We start from the raw sequence: 22,279 nt of genomic DNA on the forward strand, positions 1-22,279 counted from the left end.
TTGCGCACAGATGTCTTGCATGGGAATGCATATCATGCTTGTTTCCTGGCCCTTTTCTTCGCTTAACCCAGGGTTGACAGTGGTCTGCAGCATGAGCTGATGCCTGCCTGGTTTAGTGGCGATCAGGTTGTGTGATCTGTGAGTGCAGCCTAACAGTGATTGACTCACACATGCATGTTGGTTTTTTTGCATTCCTAAGCAGGTTAAACCACAGAGCCCAGGGCTTGCCGATCGGAAGGTCGGCGGTTCGAATCCCCGCGACGGGGTGAGCTCCCGTTGCTCAGTCCCTGCTCCTGCCAACCTAGCAGTTCGAAAGCACATCAAAGTGCAAGTAGATAAATAGGTACCACTCTGGCGGGAAGGTAAACGGCGTTTCCGTTCGCTGCTCTGGTTCGCCAGAAGCGGCTTAGTCATGCAGGCCACATGACCCGGAAGCTGTACGCCGGCTCCCTCGGCCAGTAAAGCGAGATGAGCGCCGCAGCCCCAGAGTCATCCGCGACTGGACCTAACGGCCGGGGGTCCCTTTACCTTTAAGCAGGCAGTAAAAACAGGAGGCTCATCAAGTTGAGCTGCTAACCATGTTTGCTGCTTAGCATTTGGCTGTTTCTGGGCGCAGGGGGTCAGTCATTGTTCGGGGTCTTGTGCGCTCACACTGGTTTTCAGCCCTGTTATGCCAGCAACGCTTAAAAAGCCGTCCAAGGAAAATGGGGAGAATTATTCATTAAGTTGTTTGTCAGCAGAAGCACCAGATAAACAACCAGATTAATATTCCTCCCTCGCTGGCTGTCATAAGAAGCAGAAGGAAGGACTTATAGACAGATCTCCCCAATCTGCTGGGTTTTTTTGGACTACAACTCCCATGACCACACCAGGCTGCATTTGCTGGAGCTGATGGGAGTTGTATTTCAATACTTTCTAGGTTGGCAAAGCCTGGGCTCAGATATTTTTGTATCTGTGTTGGGCGGGGTGGAGAGGAGAGGAATCAGTCACAGTGTGGATTTAGCAAATAGAGCAGGAAGTTGAGTTTGTGTTTTTCCAAACGTAGAATCATTGGTATCAGCTTTGGAAGTTGCTTTTTTCTGATACACAAGCCTCTGGCTGATGAAATGAGATATTCGCTGCAATTGGTCAAGCATTTTCAAAATGGAGCACTTCAATGGTGCTAAAAGAAGCACCTTGATTACAGGTGAAACTCGAAAAATTAGAATATCGTGGAAAGGTTAATTTTTTTCAGTAATTCAACTTAAAAGGTGAAACTAATATATGAGATATATTGAATTATGGTGCTGGAGGAGACTCTTGACAGTCCCATGGACTGCAAAAAGATCAAACATATCCATCCTTAAAGAAATCAGCCCTGAGTGCTCACTGGAAGGGCAGATCCTGAAGTTGAGGCTCCAGTACGTTGGCCACCTCATGAGAAGAGAAGACTCCCTGGGAAAGACCCTGGTGTTAGGAAAGATGGAGGGCACAAGGAGAAGGGGACGACAGAGGATGAGATGGTTGGACAGTGTTCTCGAAGCGACTGGCATGAGTTTGGCCAAACTGCGAGAGGCGGTGAAAGATAGGGGTGCCTGGCATGCTCTGGTCCATGGGGTCACGAAGAGTCGGACACAACTGAATGACTGAACAACAATATATGAGATAGACTCATTGTGATGATTATGGAGTACAGCTGATGAGAACCCCAAATTAATCATCACAATTATAGCAAACAAAGGCTTGACATATCTCGCTTTGCATGTCCTGAGTCTATCTCATATATTAAACTCCAGTAGCTAATGAAAACAATTGCTTACATAAATGGACTTTTCCACGATATTCTAATTTTTCCAGTTTCACCTGTATGTCTCTGGGCAAACCTGGATTCCCCCCCTCTTGGCTTGGGCTCACTTCCTTTCTCCTTATACATTTTGCCTTGCGGGGTCAGAACAAGATCCGTCCAGCCTAGCTGCAGCAACTCTTTGCTTTTAAGATGACAGGGGTGGGCCGAGATTTCCCTGCAGCTTCTTCCCGGGATCACCTGCAAAACAGGTGCATGGATTGGGGCAGGAAGGCGAAAAAGATCGTGCAGAAGACACTGAGCCATCTTTGCAGCGACCTTTCAAGGGCAAGGGAAGAGCAGGATGTTCTTAAAAGTGGCTGCTGAGAATTAGCTTAATGAAGTCTGACCTCTGTGCCCAGTCATTTGGCAGAGGTTTCGCCAGACAAATAATGAATAGGTCTGTTCTTGTCTTTCTCTATTATTACGATCCTTTTCGGTAGGCTGAAGTGATGACCGTTATCGTTCTCCCTCTCTGCCTGAAACCGCATCAGGGGAGCGATAGGTCTGTGGGTGTGATACAGCCTGAGCTCTTAGGAAGGTCTACAACTCTGATGTCTCGCTTTGAATGTGACTGATCCTCCGTACCGCCAGGGTCTGGGAGTTTCCATCCAAAACATCTGGCTCTTTCTGTGCGTTCCGTCCCAAGCATCCCAGTCTTCGTGCGCTTTAATCGCGGATCATAAAATTACGGCTGTGCAAAAAAATCACAAATTGCGTGGGGGAACTGTTGATGATAGGAGCAACCTCCACCGGCGTCGTGGGCAAAATGTTCTCAATTGCCGTAATCTTCTGATTACAGCAGGTCACACATTGGACCAAAGGCTGGAGGCTCCTTAAACCTGTCTTAATTTCCTAATTAGGTCACGGAAGGCTAGGCCAGGTTCTCCCGAAAGAGCAGTAACCCCTACAACTGTGCTGTGGTTCTGCGCTATGTGAGGAGAAGCATCACCTCTGCAGCTGCCGCTTGTGGGACAAAGCGATTGGAATATTTTCGACGGACTCATATCATTAAGCCCAACTGATTGCTACTCAGCACTCTTTGCAGGGGGTTTAGGACAGTCTTCTGCAACCTGGTGCCCTCCAGGTGTTTTTTTTACCACAGATCCCATCAGCCGCAACCCATGGGGCTGATGGGGCTGTGGCTGGGCTGAGTCTAATAATATTTGCAGGGGGTTTAGGACAGTCTTCTCCAACCTCGTGCCCTCCAGATGTTTTTTTACCACATCTCCCATCAGCCGCAACCGATGGGGCTGATGGGACTGTGGCTGGGCTGGATAAGTCTAAAAATATTAATATTAATAATAATAATACCCCACCCATCTGGCTGGGTCTCCCCGGCCACTCTGTGGCTTGCAGCCTATCTAAAAACATAATACAGTCGTACCTTGGTTGCTGAACACCTTGAAACTCGTACGTTTCGGCTCCTGAACAATCAAAAACCGGAAGTGAGTGTTCCGGTTTTCGAACGGTTTTTGGAAGCCGAACGTCCGTCGCAGTTTCTGCGGCTTCCGATTGGCTGCAGCACGCTCCTGCAGCCAATTGGAAGCTGCGCCTTGGTTTTCAAACGGACTCCCGGAACACATTCTGTTCGAGAACCAAGGTACAGCTGTAAAGGAGAATTGTATCCCGAAACTTCTGAAAGGCACCAGGTTGCAGAGGGCAGTTTAGAAATCTCAAGAGGGCATTGTTTCTCCGTTATCAAATCACCATATTGCTCCTTCATCTGAGGAGCACAGGGCTGTTTGCAATATAAAAACACAAAAATACATTTCACGGTAACAAACGAAAACAATGCCGCCCGCCAGTTTCAAAGGCCATAATTAGCCGAAGGCCTGGAAGAAGAGGACTGCTTTTGCCTGGTACCTAAAGATATGCAACAGAGGTGCCAGGCAAGTCTCCATGGGGAGAGCATTTGCCAAAAGGGGAGCCATTGCAGAAAAGGCCCTGTTCTCATGTTTCCACCCTCCGGACCTCTTACGGAGAAGGCACACAAAGAAGGGTTTTGGTTGATGATCTCAGGGTCCAGATCAGTTCATATGGAAAGAGGCGGTCCTTGAGGTATTGCGATCCTGAGCCGTTTTAAGGCTTTATAAGTCAAAAACATCACTTTGAATTGAATTGTTCTTTGGGACAAGGATTCCTGTTCTTGCTGCTCTGCTTCTTTTGCTTACGACGTTTTCTACGGGAAACTTTCGCCGAGTATTTCCTGAGTGTTGGGACTTTCGGTTTTATCTCTCTTGGTTTCTCTCCCCCCCCCCCGCCTCCCCCTTTCTGAATTATTCTTAGAGTCGTTGGGAAAGCCAGCAAGACGTATCACAAAGTTCAGTGCATTCCAACAGGACCAGGTCAGGCCTCTCGGACTCTCCACAGCAGAACGGTTCTGCAGACCCAGGTAAGAACATACCCAGCGGAAGAAGCCCTTGTGGATAGCCAGGGTAGAACAGAGAGCACATATACACACACACACACACCAGTTTTAGCTAGGCTACCTCTTAAGAAGTACTTAGGCTTGCTAAGATGTACAAGACTGAATCAGATAAGTGCTGGAGATGCAACGAGGCGGAGGGAACGTTCTTTCATATGCGGTGGACTTGTAAAAGGGTAAGAGAGTATTGGGAAATGATCCATAATGAATTGAAAAAATTGTTCAAAAGTACTTCCCCAAAAAACCCAGAGTCCTTTCTGCTGAGGATAATTCAGACTGAAATTCCCGGGTGTCAAAAAAGGTTATTTATGTATGCCACTACTGCGGCCCGCGTTTTGTTAGCCCAAAAATGGGAAACGAGCGAGGTCCCAACCAAAGAAGAATGGCAACTTAAGTTGACGGAATATGCGCAGCTTGCAGACTTAATATATAGAATAAAAGAACAAGAAGAACGCTGATTGAATATATGGGAAATAATTGTGTACAGCTGAAAACGCTGGCAACATTAAGATAAATTCAGCAGTGTAAATAAGTTTTGATGGATGCAATAATGGAATACTGAATGGTATAGTTTCTGTAAAATATGCGGGGATTTATGATATGTAAAATGAAGCATGGAAAGAGAAGAAGGGAAGTCACTGATATCTTAAGGATGTAAAAATGAATATTTTAAATTGTAAAACAGAAAATTTAATAGAAATTATATACAGAAGCATTGCTGTCTCAGACCCTGGAGTCAGGGCCTATCCGTCGGGCTGGTAGCCACGGAAAGCCCTCTCCTCCTCCGTGAATTCCTCTAACCCCCTTTTAAAGCCATCCAAGTTGGTGGCCGTCCCTGCCTCCTGTGGCAGGGAGTTCCACAGTTTTAACTGTGCACTGCATGACAAAACCTTTTCTTGTATCTCGGGGACTCCTATCCAGGAGGTGGTTCTGGGTGGGGTTTTTTTAAATAGTGTGGGCGTTCAGTAGGCCAAGGGGACGGCAGAGTTTTGCATTGATTGTTGTCGTTGTTATTCCTAGGACTTGGTAGTCTGGCAGCATCCTACTTGAATCCTGTGAAGTCCTTCGTGCCTCAGATGCCAAAGCTGCTTAAATCCCTGTTTCCTGTACGGGATGAAAAAAAGGGCCGGCAACTGTCTCCATTGGCACAGCAGGTATAATAAGCGCATGATATATGGGGGAAGGAGGAAAAAGGGAATTATGCAGAATTTCTGGTCAATATAAATAATCTCCCAACAGGCTTTGGGGAAATGTGCCTATCAGGATTCCTGATTTCTGCATCCTCCAGCTATTATACATACTTCTCGGAGTGCATGTTCTGGAAGTTGGGCAATAGGGGCAGTACAGGATTCCTTTTGGTGTACCGACCTCCCCGCTGCGCCAAGGATTCCCTGCCCGTTCTGTTTCAGGTCATGGCGAATGTGCTCCTAGAGACCACTAGTTTGGTTGTCTTAGGGGATTTTAGCATCCATGCCGACACGACCTTACAAGGGGCTGCCTTGGACTTTGTGGAAATCATGGCCTCCATGGGGCTGTCCTTGAATAGGTTTGGCCCAACTCATAGCCGCGGACATGCCTTAGTCCTGGTGTTTACCTCTATGGATGTTGGTGATCCGACACTAAGTAAAAGCGAAACATAAGAAGTGCCATGGTCAGTTCCTGGTGCAACTGGACTTCTCCGCGACCCTTCCACTCTGCCGGGAGGTGGGACTGATTCGGATGTTCCGCCCCCGCTACTTAATGGATCCAGTTGGCTTCCAGAGAGTGGTAGGGGATGTTTTATCCCATGTTGATGGCCTTTCAGCTGATTTCCTGGTGGCCCGCTGGAATGTGGAGTTTGTTGTTGTTGTTCAGTCGTTCAGTCGTGTCCGACTCTTCGTGACCCCATGGACCAGAGCACGCCAGGCACGCCTATCCTTCACTTCCTCCCGCAGTTTGGCCAAACTCAAACTCATGTGGAGTTAACCAGGGCTATGGAATGTGGAGTTAACCAGGGCTATTGACTGTCTGGCAAAAAATAAATAAATTCCAATAGAGATTACGTATTTGGTTTTGTTGCGTTTTTATATTTTGCTAGAAGCCGCCCAGAGTGGCTGGGGCAACCCAGTCAGATGGGCGGCATACGAATAACAAAACAACGACGAACATTATTGTTATTACGACTTGGAAATGTGCACATTTCCCTCTCCATAAAAAGATCAGCTGGTGACTGTGCAAAGAGGCCAGTAGTTGTGCATATTAATGACACAAGATGCATAACCTCGTAGCATACATGACAAATTAGACATAGTGCCATTGCAAGGCAGGTTGCTGGCGAGCTCAGAGGAGCTCAAGAATCGGGTTGCTGGGCTATTGAAAAGAAAACTAAAATATTGCTAAAGGTAAAGGGACCCCTGACCGTTAGGTCCAGTCACGGACGACTCTGGGGTTGCGGCGCTAATCTCGCTTTACTGGCCGAGGAAGCCAGCGTACAGTTTCCGGGTCATGTGGCCAGCATGACTAAGCCGTTTCTGGCGAACCAGAGCAGCACACGGAAACGCTGTTTACCTTCCTGCCAGAGCGGTACCTGTTTATCTACTTGCACTTTGACGTGCTTTCAAACTGCTAGGTGGGCAGGAGCAGGGACCGAACAACGGGAGCTCACCCCGTCACAGGGATTCGAACCTCCAACCTTCTGATTGGCAAGCCCTAGGCTCTGTGGTTTAACCCACAGTGCCACCCGCGTCCCTCTTAATATTGCTACCCTTCCGTAATAAATGCATATTGATTGAAAGTCATAATGGTATTGAGTTTTTAGTGACTCAAGCTGAAAGGTTGCGTTTGGGTCAGTGTCTGGCAATCACTGTTTCTGGGCTATTTTATGTCCACCCCCCCTTTTTTTTTACTTGGCTTGCTGCTTTTGTGGGAATGTTAAAGATAGTAGGAAAGGATATATTGAATAAGTATTATCTTGCATTCACTCATGCTATTAATTGATGCAGCAGAGCAGATTTCCCTCAATATAGCTGGAAGCTAGCTTACAGATTCGTTTGAATCTCTTAGTTAATATTATTCCTGGTGTCCCCTTTGATCCCTCTTAAAAGAATACAAAAGACATGAGAGTCTTTCTGAGTAAAGTAACAAAAAGTTTACTCACATTTTAGTCCACAAATTGATCCCTGAATGGCAGGCTTTGCTTAATAGTTAAACAAAGAAACTCTGAGTTAATCTCATATGGAGACGGAACTCGTGTACTGCTGGCTGAGAGCCAGTAGACATAAAAATTACATATGGCATTTCTTAAGAAGTCCTGGATTTCTTGCACTGCACTCAATTAAAATATTGATCTATTTAAAGTAATGTAGGTAGCCGTGTTGGTCTGACGCAGTCAAAATAAAGAAATAAATTGTCCAGTAGCACCTTAGAGACCAACTAAGTTTGTTCTTTGTATGAGCTTTTGTGTGCATGCACACTTCTTCAGATACACATGCACGTGAAAGCTCATACCAAGAACAAACTTAGTTGGTCTCTAAGGTGCTACTGGACAATTTCTTTCTTTATTTTGTTGTTGTTGTTGTTGTTGTTCAGTCGTTCAGTCGTGTCCGACTCTTCGTGACCCCATGGACCAGAGCACGCCAGGCACCCCTATCCTCCACTGCCTCCCGCAGTTTGGCCAAACTCATGTTAGTAGCTTCGAGAACACTGTCCAACCATCTCATCCTCTGTCATCCCCTTCTCCTTGTGCCCTCCATCTTTCCCAACATCAGGGTCTTTCCCAGGGAGTCTTCTCATGAGGTGGCCAACGTACTGGAGCCTCAACTTCAGGATCTGTCCTTCTAGTGAGTACTCAGGGCTGATTTCTTTAAGAATGGATAGGTTTGATCTTCTTGCAGTCCATGGGACTCTCAAGAGTCTCCTCCAGCACCATAATTCAAAAGCATCAATTCTTCGGCGATCAGCCTTCTTTATGGTCCAGCTCTCATTACAGGTGGGTAGCCGTGTTGGTCTGCCATAGTCAAAACAAATTAAAAAAATTCTTTCCAGTAGCACCTTAGAGACCAACTAAGTTTGTTTTTGGTATGAGTATCTGAAGAAGTGTGCATGACACGAAAGCTCATACAAGAACAAACTTAGTTGGTCTCTAAGGTGCTACTGGAAAGATTTTTTTTTATTTTTTTCCATACATTACTACTGGGAAAACCATAGCTTTAACTATACGGACCTTTGTCGGCAAGGTGATGTCTCTGCTTTATAAGATTTCATTTTATATATATATATCCATATATATCTACTGCGTCAGACCAACACGGCTACCTACCTGAATCTATAAAAATCACATTTAGAGTGCAAAATGACTGCAGGAGAGCAGCATGTCAGCAAAAGGTAGAACACGACAACAGCACTATCAAGACAAACTAGACTGGGGAAATGGCTCTTTTATGCAGCCAGCCACAGCCACCCCATCTCCATCTCCCAAGTCACATGCAAGGAGAGAAGCTCCAGACCAGTGGAACAGGAAGTTACGCTGACTGGGTGTCCGTCTCCCCGTCCCCCGCCTGTGCCAACTCTAGGGAAACAAGGAATATTGCATTTGACTGCACCATTACATCCCAGAGTTTTTGGTTTGCGAAATGCTCCAGCAAGTTCCCAAGGAGTTGCGGTGGCTCTCTTGACATTTTGGCGTTCCGTTTCCTGGTGCAGACGTCTGTTCCCCTTTCATCTAGGCAAGCCCCTAGGCTGAAGCCTCGCAAACAGATGGGACCGCGCCTCGAAAGCCCCCGGATTCCATTCCGTGCGAGTCTTGCCTCGGGCGGGAGATCGCCGCCAAAGAGCGGCATTTCAATATCATCTTTTATTCTATTAAATCTGTAAAGGTTAGCTTTAAAAAGCAGCTCTTTGAGTTGCATATTAAGTACGCGCAATAACCCATTCCGCGAGGCTGGAGAGGCACGTTCGCCGTAGTTCCAGGCCCGGGTCCCCAGCATTAATTACGTGGCTTTTTTTCTAGAAGTCAAGAGGTAGCTTGGAGTTAACCTTCAGGAAACAATAACCAGCGATTGGTGGGCCAGGCTGGGGGCATGTAGCACTAGACTAGAATTTATTGAGTTGGTCTGCGGAGCATCTCAAAAGAGCACAGAATCAAATTCAAAACTTCAAAGTATGCATAACATAGTTTCGTATTACAGTAATAAAATGAAACGGAAATAAAATAGGGGAGATATACACATCTTCATGTGGAGATACTCTCAGAACTTGGAAGCTCCACAACGGTTGGGTGAAACAGATTTCAAATTTATTAATTTTTCTGTGGCTGCCCTCCAGGTCATTTAACAGGTTATTTATAAGCAACAGAAAGCTCAGTTTTTATTTCACATTCCAGTACTTCTTGTTCTTTAGCAAGGGATATCTAGGTAGCTTTCTCCAATATCAGAATAAAGCAAGATAAACACACACACACACACACCCCACACACAAAACGGCTGCTCACTCTAAGCACTCGTTTGCATCCCAAAAGGTGGGATACAGATTTAACAAGCATAGGCAGGTATGCAGACAGTAAGCAACAGAACTATAAAAAGGGCAGTCTTTGAATCGAAGAGGCCAAAGGCTCTCCATTTACATGGAGGGAACTCTGTAGCCCAGCTTATAATTCGGAGTAGATTTTGGATTGGCAAAACAGAAATCAGCTAAATTCTAGTTTGCATATCATAGGCTCATAGAATTGTAGAGCACACACACAATGCAGGAATTCATGTATTTGTCCAAAGGATTTCTTGCCCTTCCCTTTCACTACAAGGTCCAGGGCAGGTTGCAGCTATAGAATATGGCACTTACAAAAACAAATAAAATGGTTGCAATTATAAAACCATTCCAAACGAGACAGAACAACAGGGATTCACCAAAAGAGGTGTGCTTTTGGCAAACGGTGAAATATGTTCTTTTTGTTTTGTTTTGTTTTGTTTTTAAAAAGCTCCCCCCCCCCCCAGCGCTCATCTCACTCTATAGGCCGAGGAAGCCGGCGTTTGTCCACAGGCAGTTTTTCCGGGTCATGTGGCCAGCATGACTAAGCCGCTTCTGGCGCAACAGAACACCAAACCCAGAAATGCCGTTTAGGAGCAGTACCTATTTATCTACTTGCACTTTGACGTGCTTTTGAACTGCTAGGTTGGCAGGAGCAGGGACGGAGCAACAGGAGTTCACCCCGTCACGGGGATTCGAACTGCCGACCTTCTGATCGGCAAGCCCCAGGCTCTGTGGTTTAACCCACAGCGCCACCCGCATACCTATAAGGGATCTAGATAGCTACCCCCAATATCAGAATAAAGCAGAAGTTCGAGAGTATAGTGGGGGGAATCCTCCAAAACTACTGCTGCAAAACATATATATTCTCAGCTCACTCTTAGCGCTGCTTTGCATGAAGTGCCTCCGCACATGGCAACCTCATCGTTGTCGCGGTTGGTTTTTCAAACACGCCAGCGTCTCTCTGCACCTGCAGTTGACTTCTGCCTGCTTCTGCCAGCCATCTCGACCTCGTCTCTGTAGGCCCCTGTGCTCCAATGTCTACCCATTGATCAAAACCTTTTGGGGGGCCACAGGAGCTAGAATCATAGAATTGCCTCGCTGGGGGCAGGTTGGACTTGGGGGTTCCTTTCAGCTCTGCAGTTCCACGATTCACCATGCATAATTCTGCACACCTCTGTAAGTCTGTGTTAGATTTGGAAAGAACTTTGCTCTGAACCGGTCGTCCACACTTTTGCATTATGTTCTCTAGAGTTGAACTGCCACGGTTTTTCAGTAAGCGGTAAGTGAGTTTGTGTGTCCGTGTCCACATCTGGGCAGGTGTGTCTCCCTCTCACGCCCAACAGCTGGAGGATCACCCATCTCCATGTTCCTGTGGACACCCTTCTCGGCTGTGGCTCTGCCTGGTCTTCTGGATCCACGGGGTTTACCAGAAGGAGAGAGATTGGGGGGAATAAAATTTACGGATTAAAAATAGAAGCCACATTTTCCATTTGGCAAGTCGCAAACAACGCTAAGTGCACATCATAAATTTTACCATTGTTGCTGGAACTGATGTTACCGTAAATCACATTAGTTGAAAACGCCTCGTGCAAAACGGGATTCGGGCAGATGCGGCAGGCAATAAGTTTAAACAGCGCAGCCGGTTTTCTGTTTGAATGGAGTGTGGGAGATTCCTGATTCCTGTGAGAGAGGTAGCAGTGGTGGTTGATGGAGATGACGGAGCATTTATTTATTAAAAACATCTATATGCCTCCTTTCTGAGTGGCACTCTTTCACATATTAATTTCTTTGAGTATACAACAGCAATAAAAAAAGTATTCCCCCACCCTATGCCAGGAAGCTCAAAACGTATCGTTCATTTTGTATATTGGTTTAACAAGATGTGTGGGTGATTTAATCACACACATATGGAGACATTAAAATCCCCACTAAAGTGATTGTTCTGTCAAGCCAGGGATTTCGATTTGCCAGACGGAATGAGCCCCCTTTCTACCCTCTCCCCACTGTTCTGGGGGGGTTCTCCTGACCCCCTCAAGGCAATTCTGGGGGGGGGGGGGATGCAGTGGGAAGAGAAGGAGGGAAGCCCCATTCCACAAGGTTTCTGCTGGCAAGACTCATTCCGCAAACCCTGCCCACATTTCACCCACAATAGTATTTTTTTAAAAAAAAATAATACCAGACCATTAGAAAATACCAGTGAAATCAGCAGACCTTAAAAAACAGGTAGACATAACAAGAATAAAAGAATAGCTAGATCTGTGTTTGCAGTCAACAGTGGTGGTACATTTTATCTGGGAGATCTTGTGACCATGGGTGGGTGGGTGTGTAAGATTTGTCTCCAGCAGCAAATCTTGGGTGGGGTGTTACAGGAGGGAGAGATATTTTCCCTTCCCTCCTCTCCAGTCCAGATCCCAATGTGTTTCCAGTGTCTTCCTGTTGTTGTTGTTGTTGTTGTTGTTGTTTAGTCATTTAGTCATGTCCGACTCTTCATGACCCCATGGACCAGAGCACGCCAGGCACTCCTGTCTTCCACTGCCTCCCGCAGTTTGGTCAGACTCATGCTAGTTGCTTCGAGAACATTGTCCAACCATCTCGTCCTCTGTCATCTCCTTCTCCTTGTGCCCTCCATCTTTCCCAACATCAGGGTCTTTTCCAGGGAGTCTTCTCTTCTCATGAGGTGGCCATAGTTGTGGAGCCTCAACTTCAGGATCTGTCCTTCCAGTGAGCACTCAGGGCTGATTTCTTTAAGGATGGATAAGTTTGATCTTTTTTGCAGTCCATGGGACTCTTAACGACTGTTAACGACTGCAATTTGTATTACAGGAAAAAGCACGGGGTAAGAAGGTTAAAAATAGCTTTGTCATGTATAATGAAATAAGAATCCAATGTCTCTATTCAGACCAGGTCTCTCCATGATTTTAAGTTTGGTAATGAGTTGCAATTCAGCAACTTCTCTTTCCAGTCTATTTCTGAAATTCCTTTGTAATAAGACAGCTACTTTGAGATCTTGTACGGAATGTCCTGGGAGATTGAAGTGTTCTCCTACTGGTTTCTCTGTCTTGTGATTCCTGATATCAGATTTATGTCCATTGATCCTTTGGCGTAGGGTTTGGCCTATTTGTCCAATACAGAGAGCTGAAGGGCACTGTTGGCATTTGATGGCATACACAATGTTTATTTTGTTTCGGGGAGGAACACAGTTACGCTCAAGTCCTGCTTCTGGGCTTCCAGTAAGTATTTGGCTGTTCCCTGGGAGAACAGGTTGCTGGACTAACCAGGCCATTGGCCTGATCCAGGAGGCTTGTTCTTGGACTGCTTGGGGTGGTGTTTTCAGAAGGAGGGCGATGGTGAGGCCTGGCATGAACTGGGTGCGCACCCTCAAACATGAAGCTTCCCATGGCATGCCCTCGCGAGACCCCCAGGCTGAGTGCAGCTAGGTATGTCTCCCTGAATTTGGAAAGCTGGACAGCTGCTGATTACGGTGAAAAAAATATTGGAAAACCCTAAATTATCGGTGCACCGAGCGGGTCTCAGCAAGGTGACCCGTAGCCCAGGGAGCGCACTCTGTCTTACTGACGTCTTGCTGAGGCAGTAAAGAATTCAGCAGGGTTGAAAGCATTAATTGATAATTACGGCCAGTTCATTGATTGGAACTTGATCGACCAGGAAGATTGCAGGGTGGAAAAGTGGGGCTTTTTATTCCTTAAGGATCATATCTGCCCCACCCCAGAGCCTCTTGGTGTAGGAGCTCCCTCCTCGCCCCGTAGTTTGGTGGGTTTCTTCAACCAGCCTTCCAGACTCCCTGTTTAATTTCGGTGGGATTCCAAAAGTTGAGCAGGTCGAGAGGGGATGTTTGTGCCAAGGTCCAGAGACCCCGGGGTGCACATTTCTAAAATCTTGCATTCTGTCTTTTAAATTATTTTTATGCATAGACCTAGGTTTGGAAGGGACGTCTGTGGTTGTCTAGTAAACCAAGCAGGGTTCCCCCCTCTGCAAATTGTCTTTTCCCTACCCACCAACTTTCTGTTTGGTCTGTCACCGATTTCCACAGTCTGGAGTTTCTGGAGGCGGCCGCGAGCAGAGCAGCTGCCTCTGACCCCCCCCCCCAAAAAAAAACCTCCACCGCAAGTTCAGGAGCGAATCTGTAGAAATAAGGATGCCACAATTAATTCACCCTGCTCTCGTATTCAAGTGCGATTCTCAGAAGGTACATAAAATAATTGAAAGAACTTCCTGCTCTCTAATTAGTCAGATTGAATTAATTTGGCATAATAGGATTCTTACGCGTAACTCGCGGGTTGGCTTCCGATGGAAGCTGCTCTGCGCACCTAAAAGGGGGCCTTTCTGATTAAGCTGTTTGTGCGCTGCTTAAGATTCAGGGGGAGAGGGATTCTGTTGGACTGATGCCGTACCTCTTAGCATCTCCGAGTTTGGGGTGTGTGTGTGTGTGTGTGTCATGTGAACAGAGAGGCTCCTTCTCTTTTAACCCCTTTGGTCTCGACTCCCAGCTGCTACTGCTGCTTCTGCATGCTTCTCGTTTTGGATCCGTGGGGGATCCAGCCTGGGGGGCTACAGCCTACCCCAGCTCCAAAGTCAGTTTCACCTGGCAGGTATACCATGCTGTGGAAGATGGAGGGGCGTTGTCTGCCTGCGAACTTCCTTATAGAATTAGAATCTCCTATCATCATCATCATCATCATTATTACAACAGTCATACCTTGGAAGTCCTTTCGACTTCCAAAAACGTTCGAAAACCAAGGCACAGCTTCTGGTTGGCTGCAGGAAACTCCTGCAGCCAATCGGAAGCCGCGTCAGATGTTCGACTTCCAAAAAATGTTCGAAAACCGGAACACTCACTTCCGGGTTTGCAGCGTTTGGGAGCCAAAACGTTCGAGTCACAAGACGTTCAAGAACCAAGGTACAACTGTATTATTATTATTATTATTATTATTATTATTATTATTATTATTATTATTCAATTTATGTACCGCCCTTTATCCAGAAATCCAACATCAAGAACATAATTTACACAGCATAATTTTAAAAAAACACATAATGCAGATCATAATGATAACACAGAATGATAATTAAATAATCATAATGACAGCCCCCTCCCCACGACATTTAACATAAGAACCCAGGGGGCTTCTATCTCCCGCCTCACCCCACCAACCACGAATTCCTAAATGCAGATATCTGTAAAACACTTGCCATTGATTGTGTTTCTTCCTGTCTCATGGCAAAGATTTGTTCCTATACTTCCCGCCCCCCAGCAGTGGGTTGAGGGTGGGATGGGGGGGGGAGCTTCTCTTAAGCCATCTGTTTGCTGTCAACAGCAAAGTTATTTAATCAGCACTTTTGGTAATTGCTATTTTTCTCCTTTCTTTTTTAATTTTTAAGCATTGGCTTGAGAAAGTGTGTGTGGGGGGGTTCTTAACATATTTGTCATCCTTTCAGGAGTGGAGGGGGGGCTACCTTGCAAAAGAAAATGAAATAAATCCTTTTCTTCTTCTTCTAAAGAGAAGCTTCAGACACTTGAATGTTTGAAGAATTTTGACCCATTCAATTGACAAAATAATTGCTGAGAAATTCAGAGCAGCGTTTGAATTTGGGGAGGTGGAGGCTAGGAACACAGTGTTAAAAACCATTTTGGACCATTCAAATTCATTGGTCCGTTGAAATATTTTTCCGCTCTTCAGCCAAATAAAAAGCTCCTCGAGCAGTCTACAGAAAACGACTAACAAGACATCTCCTGCTGTCAAGCATACAGTTTAAAAAGACATGACACAAAAGGACAATGGATTGGGAGGGAGGAGGAAATAAGCAAGCTCATGTACAAGTTAATAGTTGCATGTCTACCAACTGGGGTGAAACGTTTTATGGAACGGAGGCACCACAAGTTGCTGGCTCCTCATTCCTTCCTGCACCTTCACATCGGTCCGGATCCAGCACTCATCCTGCTGTGGCGTTTCTTTGTCCCTCTTGTCCAGGCTTCCTCAACCTCGGCCCTCCAGATGAGACTACAATTCCCATCATCCCTGACCACTGGTCCTGCTAGCTAGGGATCATGGGAGTTGTAGTCCAAAAACGTCTGGAGGGCCGAGGTTGAGGAACCCTGCTCTTGTCCTTGCAATGGACGGGGGAGGGGGGTCATTTAATTTTGGCATGGGTGCGTAAGTGCTCTTGCATTTGCTGCTTGCTTTTTATATTTTATTTTTCAGAGCATGGTGCTGGCAATGCCAAGGTTGCAGGTTCGGTTCCTGCTTGGGACGACTGCATATTCCTGCATCTCAGGGGGTTGGACTGGATGACCCTCAGGGTCCCTTCCAACTCTTAATACTCCATGATTCTATGATACGGTGGCATGAAGGCAGCCATATCTCTGTTGGCAGTTCTCTGTCCTTTGTGGACCATTAACTTCTGTGGATGGATGATGATGATGATGATGATTTTTCCCCAGCCACTCTGGACGGCTTCTAGCAAAATATTAAAATACAATAATTCATCAAATGCACGTAGAAAACAATGGAGCAGGTCAAATAGGCGTGTCTCGCCCAGATCCTTTTCTCACAGGGAACAACCAGATCCTTAATGGGACTAGAGGAGTGCAATACCAGTCTCCACTCCAATAATAATAATAATAATAATAATAATAATAATAATAATAATAATAATAATAATGATAACACAATAATAATTTATTATTTATACCCCGCCCATCTGGCTGGGTTTCCCCAACCACTCTGGACGATTCCCAACAGAATATTAAAAACACGCTAAAACATCAAACGTTGAAAACTTCCCTAAACAGGGCTGCCTTCAGGTGTCTTCTGAAAGTCAGGTAGTTGTTTATTTCATTGACATTGAATGGGAGGGCGTTTCACAGGGCGGGCGCCACCACCGAGAAGGCCCTCTGCCTGGTTCCCTGTAACCCCACTTCTCACAATGAGAGAACAGCCAGAAGGCTCTTGGAGCTGGACCTCAGTGTCCAGGCTGGACGATGGGAGTGGAGACGCTCCTTCAGGTATACTGGGCCATTTAGGGCTTTCAAGGTCAACAGCAACACTTTGCATTGTGCTTGGAAACGTACTGGGAGCCAATGTAGCTCTTTCAGGACCAGTGTTAAATGGTCTCGGCGGCCACTCCCAGTCACCAGTCTAGCTGCCGCACTCTGGATTAGTTGTAGTTTCCAGATCACCTTCAAAGGTAGCCCCACGTAGAGTGCATGGCAGTAGTCCAAGCTGGAGATAACCAGGGCATGCACCACTCTGGCGAGACAGTCCAGAATAATGCTGCATTTGGCTGGCCATGTGTTTAGGTTTGTCTTTCTTTCTTTCCCTCCTTGCAGCCTGTCCCGAGAATTATGGTTCAGTCTGCCAGCGTTGATGCCACCGCAGCAAAAGCGAAGCAGGTAAGCCCTTTGCCAGTGTGGTGTAGTGGTTAAGAGCGGTGGACTCGTAATCTGGGGAACCGGGTTCGCTTCCCCGCTCTTCCACATGCAGCTGCTGGGTGACCTTGGGCAAGTCACACTTCTGTGAAGTCTCTCAGCCCCACTCACCTCACAGAGTGTTTGTTGTGGGGGAGGAAGGGAAAGGAGAATGTGAGCCGCTTTGAGACTCCTTCGGGTAGTGATAATGGGGGATATCAAATCCAAACTCCTCCTCCTCCTCCTCCTCCTCCTCCTCTACATCTGTGACCTGAGTAGCCCCTCGCGGAGATCTCACCTTTGCCATAGGTTTATCCAGTGGTCCTCTCGTCCCTGAAAGCCCCCCTTCCACACATGCTTGGTGGGTGACAACGCTGACCCAACCCAGTGTTTGCTGGAGGCAACATCCGCGCTTGTCTTCATATTCCTCTGGGTTAGCAGAGGCATCTTCCTGGTCCTCTTGCAAGGGCTGCACGCCTCCAGTGCCAGATTTACGTATAAGCTAAACAAGCTATAGCTTAGGGCCCCACTCTTTTGGACCCCCCCCCCCAAAAAAAAAATTAAAGGAAAAGAAACTGGATGTACATTTCCAAAATATAACATAAAAAACAAATAAAATAAAACCTACATACAGCAACAGTGTTTTGTGTTGTGTGGGCTCCTGTGAAGTAAGTCATGCTCCCTAAAATATCATGGGTTTGCTCCTTTCTATATATAGGGTGCCTACACACTGCTATTTATAATTATTAGTGGTTTGCATCATATATTTACACCTATTTTTATTTCATGTTATAGCAAGTTTCTAGAGACTAGATTATGAGTCTTTGTAAATTGTGTTTCTAAAGGGACTCCTGTTTTTGCCAAATGCCAAAGTGTTTGCATTATTAAGTTAGTTATGAATAAAAAAAATCATTTTAAGTTAGAGCTTAATAATTATTTCACTATTAATATACTTCTTCTTAATTGCATTTCAGTTCAACAATCACTTTGATGAAATACATATTTTGTTATGTGCAAATGGCTTTAGATATCTGTTAGGTCCATAAATTGCCACATAGCATATATTCAACAGAAAAAAAGTGACAATTTTTTGTTGACAGCTGGACATACAGTATAAAGGGCCCCATTACCTTCAGTAGTTTGTTGTTGTTGTTCAGTCATTTAATCATTTAGTCGTGTCCGACTCTTCATGACCCCATGGACCAGAGCACGCCAGGCACTCCTGTCTTCCACTGCCTCCCGCAGTTTGGCCAAACTCATGTTAGTAGCTTCGAGAACACTGTCCAACCATCTCATCCTCTGCCGTCCCCTTCTCCTTGTGCCCTCCATCTTTCCCAACACCAGGGTCTTTTCCAGGGAGTCTTCTCTTCTCATGAGGTGGCCAAAGTACTGGAGCCTCAGCTTCAGGATCTGTCCTTCCAGTGACCATACAGGGCTGATTTCCTTGAGAATGGATAGGTTTGATCTTCTTGCAGTCCATGGGACTCTCAAGAGTCTCCCCCAGCACCAGAATTCAAAAGCATCAGCCTGCTGTATGGTCCAGCTCTCACTTCCGTACATTACTACTGGGAAAACAATAGCTTTAACTATGTAGTTTAGGGCCTCATCAAACCTAAATCCGGCCCTGCTCGCTTCCCGTGTGATGGGGCATTTTAGGATGCTGCAATGCCCCCCCCCCCGATGACATGGGGACAACATAGAATCATGGACTAGAATTGTAGAGTCAGAAGGGACCCCGAGGCTCATCCAGTCCAACCCTCTGCAATGCCGGATTCGAACCCGCAACCCTGAGATGAAGAGTCTCACGCTCTACGGACTGGGCTATCTTGCTGAGCACACCTTGCTTGAGCCCTTCCAATGCTTATCTCCCCGTTCCTTGCAAAAGAGGGGCTTGTGGAGTGTGAAGCCATCTTAACAGGGAACGGCTTGGCAGGAGCGATTGATTCTTCAGAGTTTGTCAATGCTGTTGCCAAGATATATATCACCAGGGTGGGCTGTTAATCTTAGCAGGTGCTGTTAACTCTGTACCCTGCAGGTTTGTCCTGCCGCAGTTAACGCATTTGCAAAGGGCTCCGCGTTTTGGAGCGTGGGACTTCTGGCTTGCACACGGGTGATTTATCCCTCCTGCGAATTAAGCCAAACAACTGGGAGAGACTTATAGATCTGGCTTGTTTCCCCCCGTTCACATAAATTGCCCTTTTCAAACAGCAGGTGCCCGTTCCCGTAATATAAATAATATTTCGGTAAATAATAGGTGCCATATTTATTGTGCTCCATACATTTGTATATTAATCCTACCAGGCCTTTCTGGAAGAAACTGGCTGTTTGCAAAACTGCTTGCTAATGTACCGGGAGTTCAGATAATCCTCAATCTCACCGGCGTGTGTTGCTAACTCTCCGTGAATCATTTGGGCCCTGGCTTCTGTAACGGGAGCATGCCTGAGCATTTTGAATTATGAAATGTAAGAGGATGCTGCACAGATTTGTGGCCTGTTCTGAATGTGTAAATCTTAAGAGTATGTGTGTGTGTGTGTGTGTGTGTGTGTGTGTGTGTGTAGTAAGAACAGGTCTCAGGGTTTTTGAAAAATGTTCTGGGCCTCCTGCCGACAGCCCCCAACTCTTTGGAGCTCATCTGGAGCTTTAAGAAACTGTTGTGGACACCACAAAAAAATACCCATTTCACAGGTTGGAACCACCACCCTCAAATGAAAAGCAAGCGAAAAACCTCCGCCCTCCTCAAAAACAAATGAAACACTGGGAGATAACAAAAGCAGCCAACAGAAAAAAGCCCCCCCTCCCAGCTCTCAGTTTTTAAAATAAAAAAAATTGGCAGTGGAATTTCGATGGACCACCAGGAATGGTGCCTGAAATTGCCGCGCTGGAGAAGGCAGCTTCAGATGCTGTGAAAAATGCAGATAAGCCATTGCTCCCTCGAGACCAGGGATCACACCTTTTTTCTGGCTCCATGAACTCATTCCCGGTGCAGCGTAACCCTATAAAAAGCATTGTACGGTCTCCTACAGCTAAATGTTTTTTAAATGTTTTGTTGGGGCTTTTGGTTTTAACTGGAAAAGCCTCCAAACCACTATAGCACTTGGAGTGGTGTCCAGCTACGCTCCGTGCTGCGTTTCCCTGCTTCTCCAGTGCTTTTGCAGAGTTGTTCAAACTTCAAACTTCTTCTTGCGCAACGGTATGTGTGCCTTTCTTGCCAGCAATTAAACTCCCACACAGTCTAGCTTGTGTCAAGTCAAGCAAGCATTATTTACAGGCATAAATCAACAGACATTCCCAGGCTTACGGACGATGTCTCCGCTCCCGTTAAAAACGAAAGTAGGACTGTACAGAGAATAAACAGTGCGTCACATAAATCACATAGGCTTCGCATACAGCGGATACCCCGGATGTTGTGACACATCTTCCCTGTGGGAGGGGTGTACTGTTGAGCTTATTTAACCCTGAAAGCTCCAAACCTCACATGTTTTTTATGGTTATTGCTGTTTTTTCCTTTTGTTCCCCCTGTGAAAGATGCCATGGCCTTTGGCTAGTGCAATAAAGTTTATGAATGAATGATTTACGGGGGGGGGGGGCACGGGACATTGAAGTAAGTTGTGAAAGCAGACCATAAGCAGCAGAGTTAGGTCATGGAGGTACCCTGCTTGTTTCCCAATCACTTTTTCTGTACGAAAAATAATAATAATAGCTATTGAGGGGGGAGCATTGCTCGGAATAGCCGTTTGCAAAACCCCCTAAGGGAAATGATAACACAATGCGATTTGAAATGGCAACGATTGCTTACCAACGACCCCCGAAAGCCTTATATGACCTTTTCTCTCTTCAAAAGGACCAGAGGTTTTCTTTCAGGTGGTACGAGTTTCTCTGTGTGCCCAAGCCCTATTGCCACAAGCATCTCCCCCCACCCCAGATATCACCCAGACCTACTTTTGAGCTGACACACCCAGCTTAGGAGCTTCCCAGAAGGAGCCAGGGAAAAGAGGAGACAAGGCTTAGATCTGCCTTGGCAAAGCCTCCCTCTGAGACCTGCCTTTTCCCTCCGCTTCTTTGTTGTTGTTGTTTAGTTGTGTCCAGCTCTTGACCAGAGCACGCCAGGCACTCCTGTCTTCCATTGCCTCCCGCAGTTTGGCCAAACTCATGTTAGTAGCTTCGAGAACACTGTCCAACCATCTCATCCTCTGTCGTCCCCTTCTCCTTGTGCCCTCCATCTTTCCCAACATCAGGGTCTTTTCTTGGGAGTCTTCTCTTCTCATGAGGTGGCCAAAGTACTGGAGCCTCAACTTCAGGATCTGCCCTTCCAGTGAGCACTCAGGGCTGATTTCTTTGAGAATGGATAGGTTTGATCTTCTTGCAGTCCATGGGACTCTCAAGAGTCTCCTCCAGCACCATAATTCAAAAGCATCAATTCTTCGGCGATCAGCCTTCTTTATGGTCCAGCTCTCACTTCCATACATCACTACTGGGAAAACCATAGCATTAAGTATACGGACCTTTGTCAGCAAGGTGATGTCTCTGCTTTTTAAAACAAAATAAAAAAACAAAAAATTCCTTCCAGTAGCACCTTAGAGACCAACTAAGTTTGTTCTTGGTATGAGCTTTCGTGTGCATGCACACTTAAGATGCTATCTAGATTTGTCATTGCTTTTCTCCCAAGAAGCAGGCGTCTTCTAATTTCGTGACTGCTGTCACCATCTGCAGTGATCATGGAGCCCAAGAAAGTGAAATCTCTCACTGCCTCCATTTCTTCCCCTTCTATTTGCCAGGAGGTGATGGGACCAGTGGCCATGATCTTAGTTTTTTTGATGTTGAGCTTCAGACCATATTTTGCGCTCTCCTCTTTCACCCTCATTAAGAGGTTCTTTAATTCCTCCTCTTCTTAGCTCCTGCCAAAATATATTAAAAATACTGCCAGCAAGCCAACCACAGGTGTTTTCATGTTTCCTTTTCCACCCGAAATAATTTTTATTTGATTTCAAAACTATAAAACTATAACAATACAACCATACACATACACATTTGGAAATTCCTCCGAATCTCTGGACTATTATTAAACCTTTTCAATAGTCCATATTTTATATAAACCCATTAT

The 22,279-nt window shown here is 46.0% G+C and overlaps 1 protein-coding gene across 1 annotated transcript in view; it reads left to right on the plus strand.

Moving 5' to 3' along the window:
- Window positions 1-22,279, plus strand: part of KIF13B (kinesin family member 13B) — a 172,769-nt gene that overhangs the window by 143,100 nt on the left and 7,390 nt on the right. Inside the window, exons 36-38 of the mRNA XM_033145167.1 lie at window positions 4,112-4,217; window positions 5,271-5,404; window positions 17,101-17,163. Of these exons, the coding sequence (XP_033001058.1) occupies window positions 4,112-4,217; window positions 5,271-5,404; window positions 17,101-17,163 (303 nt within the window). The remainder of the gene's footprint in view (window positions 1-4,111; window positions 4,218-5,270; window positions 5,405-17,100; window positions 17,164-22,279) is intronic.

This window comes from Lacerta agilis, chromosome 3 (assembly GCF_009819535.1).
Source record: "Lacerta agilis isolate rLacAgi1 chromosome 3, rLacAgi1.pri, whole genome shotgun sequence".
In the NCBI taxonomy this organism is placed as follows: domain Eukaryota; kingdom Metazoa; phylum Chordata; class Lepidosauria; order Squamata; family Lacertidae; genus Lacerta; species Lacerta agilis.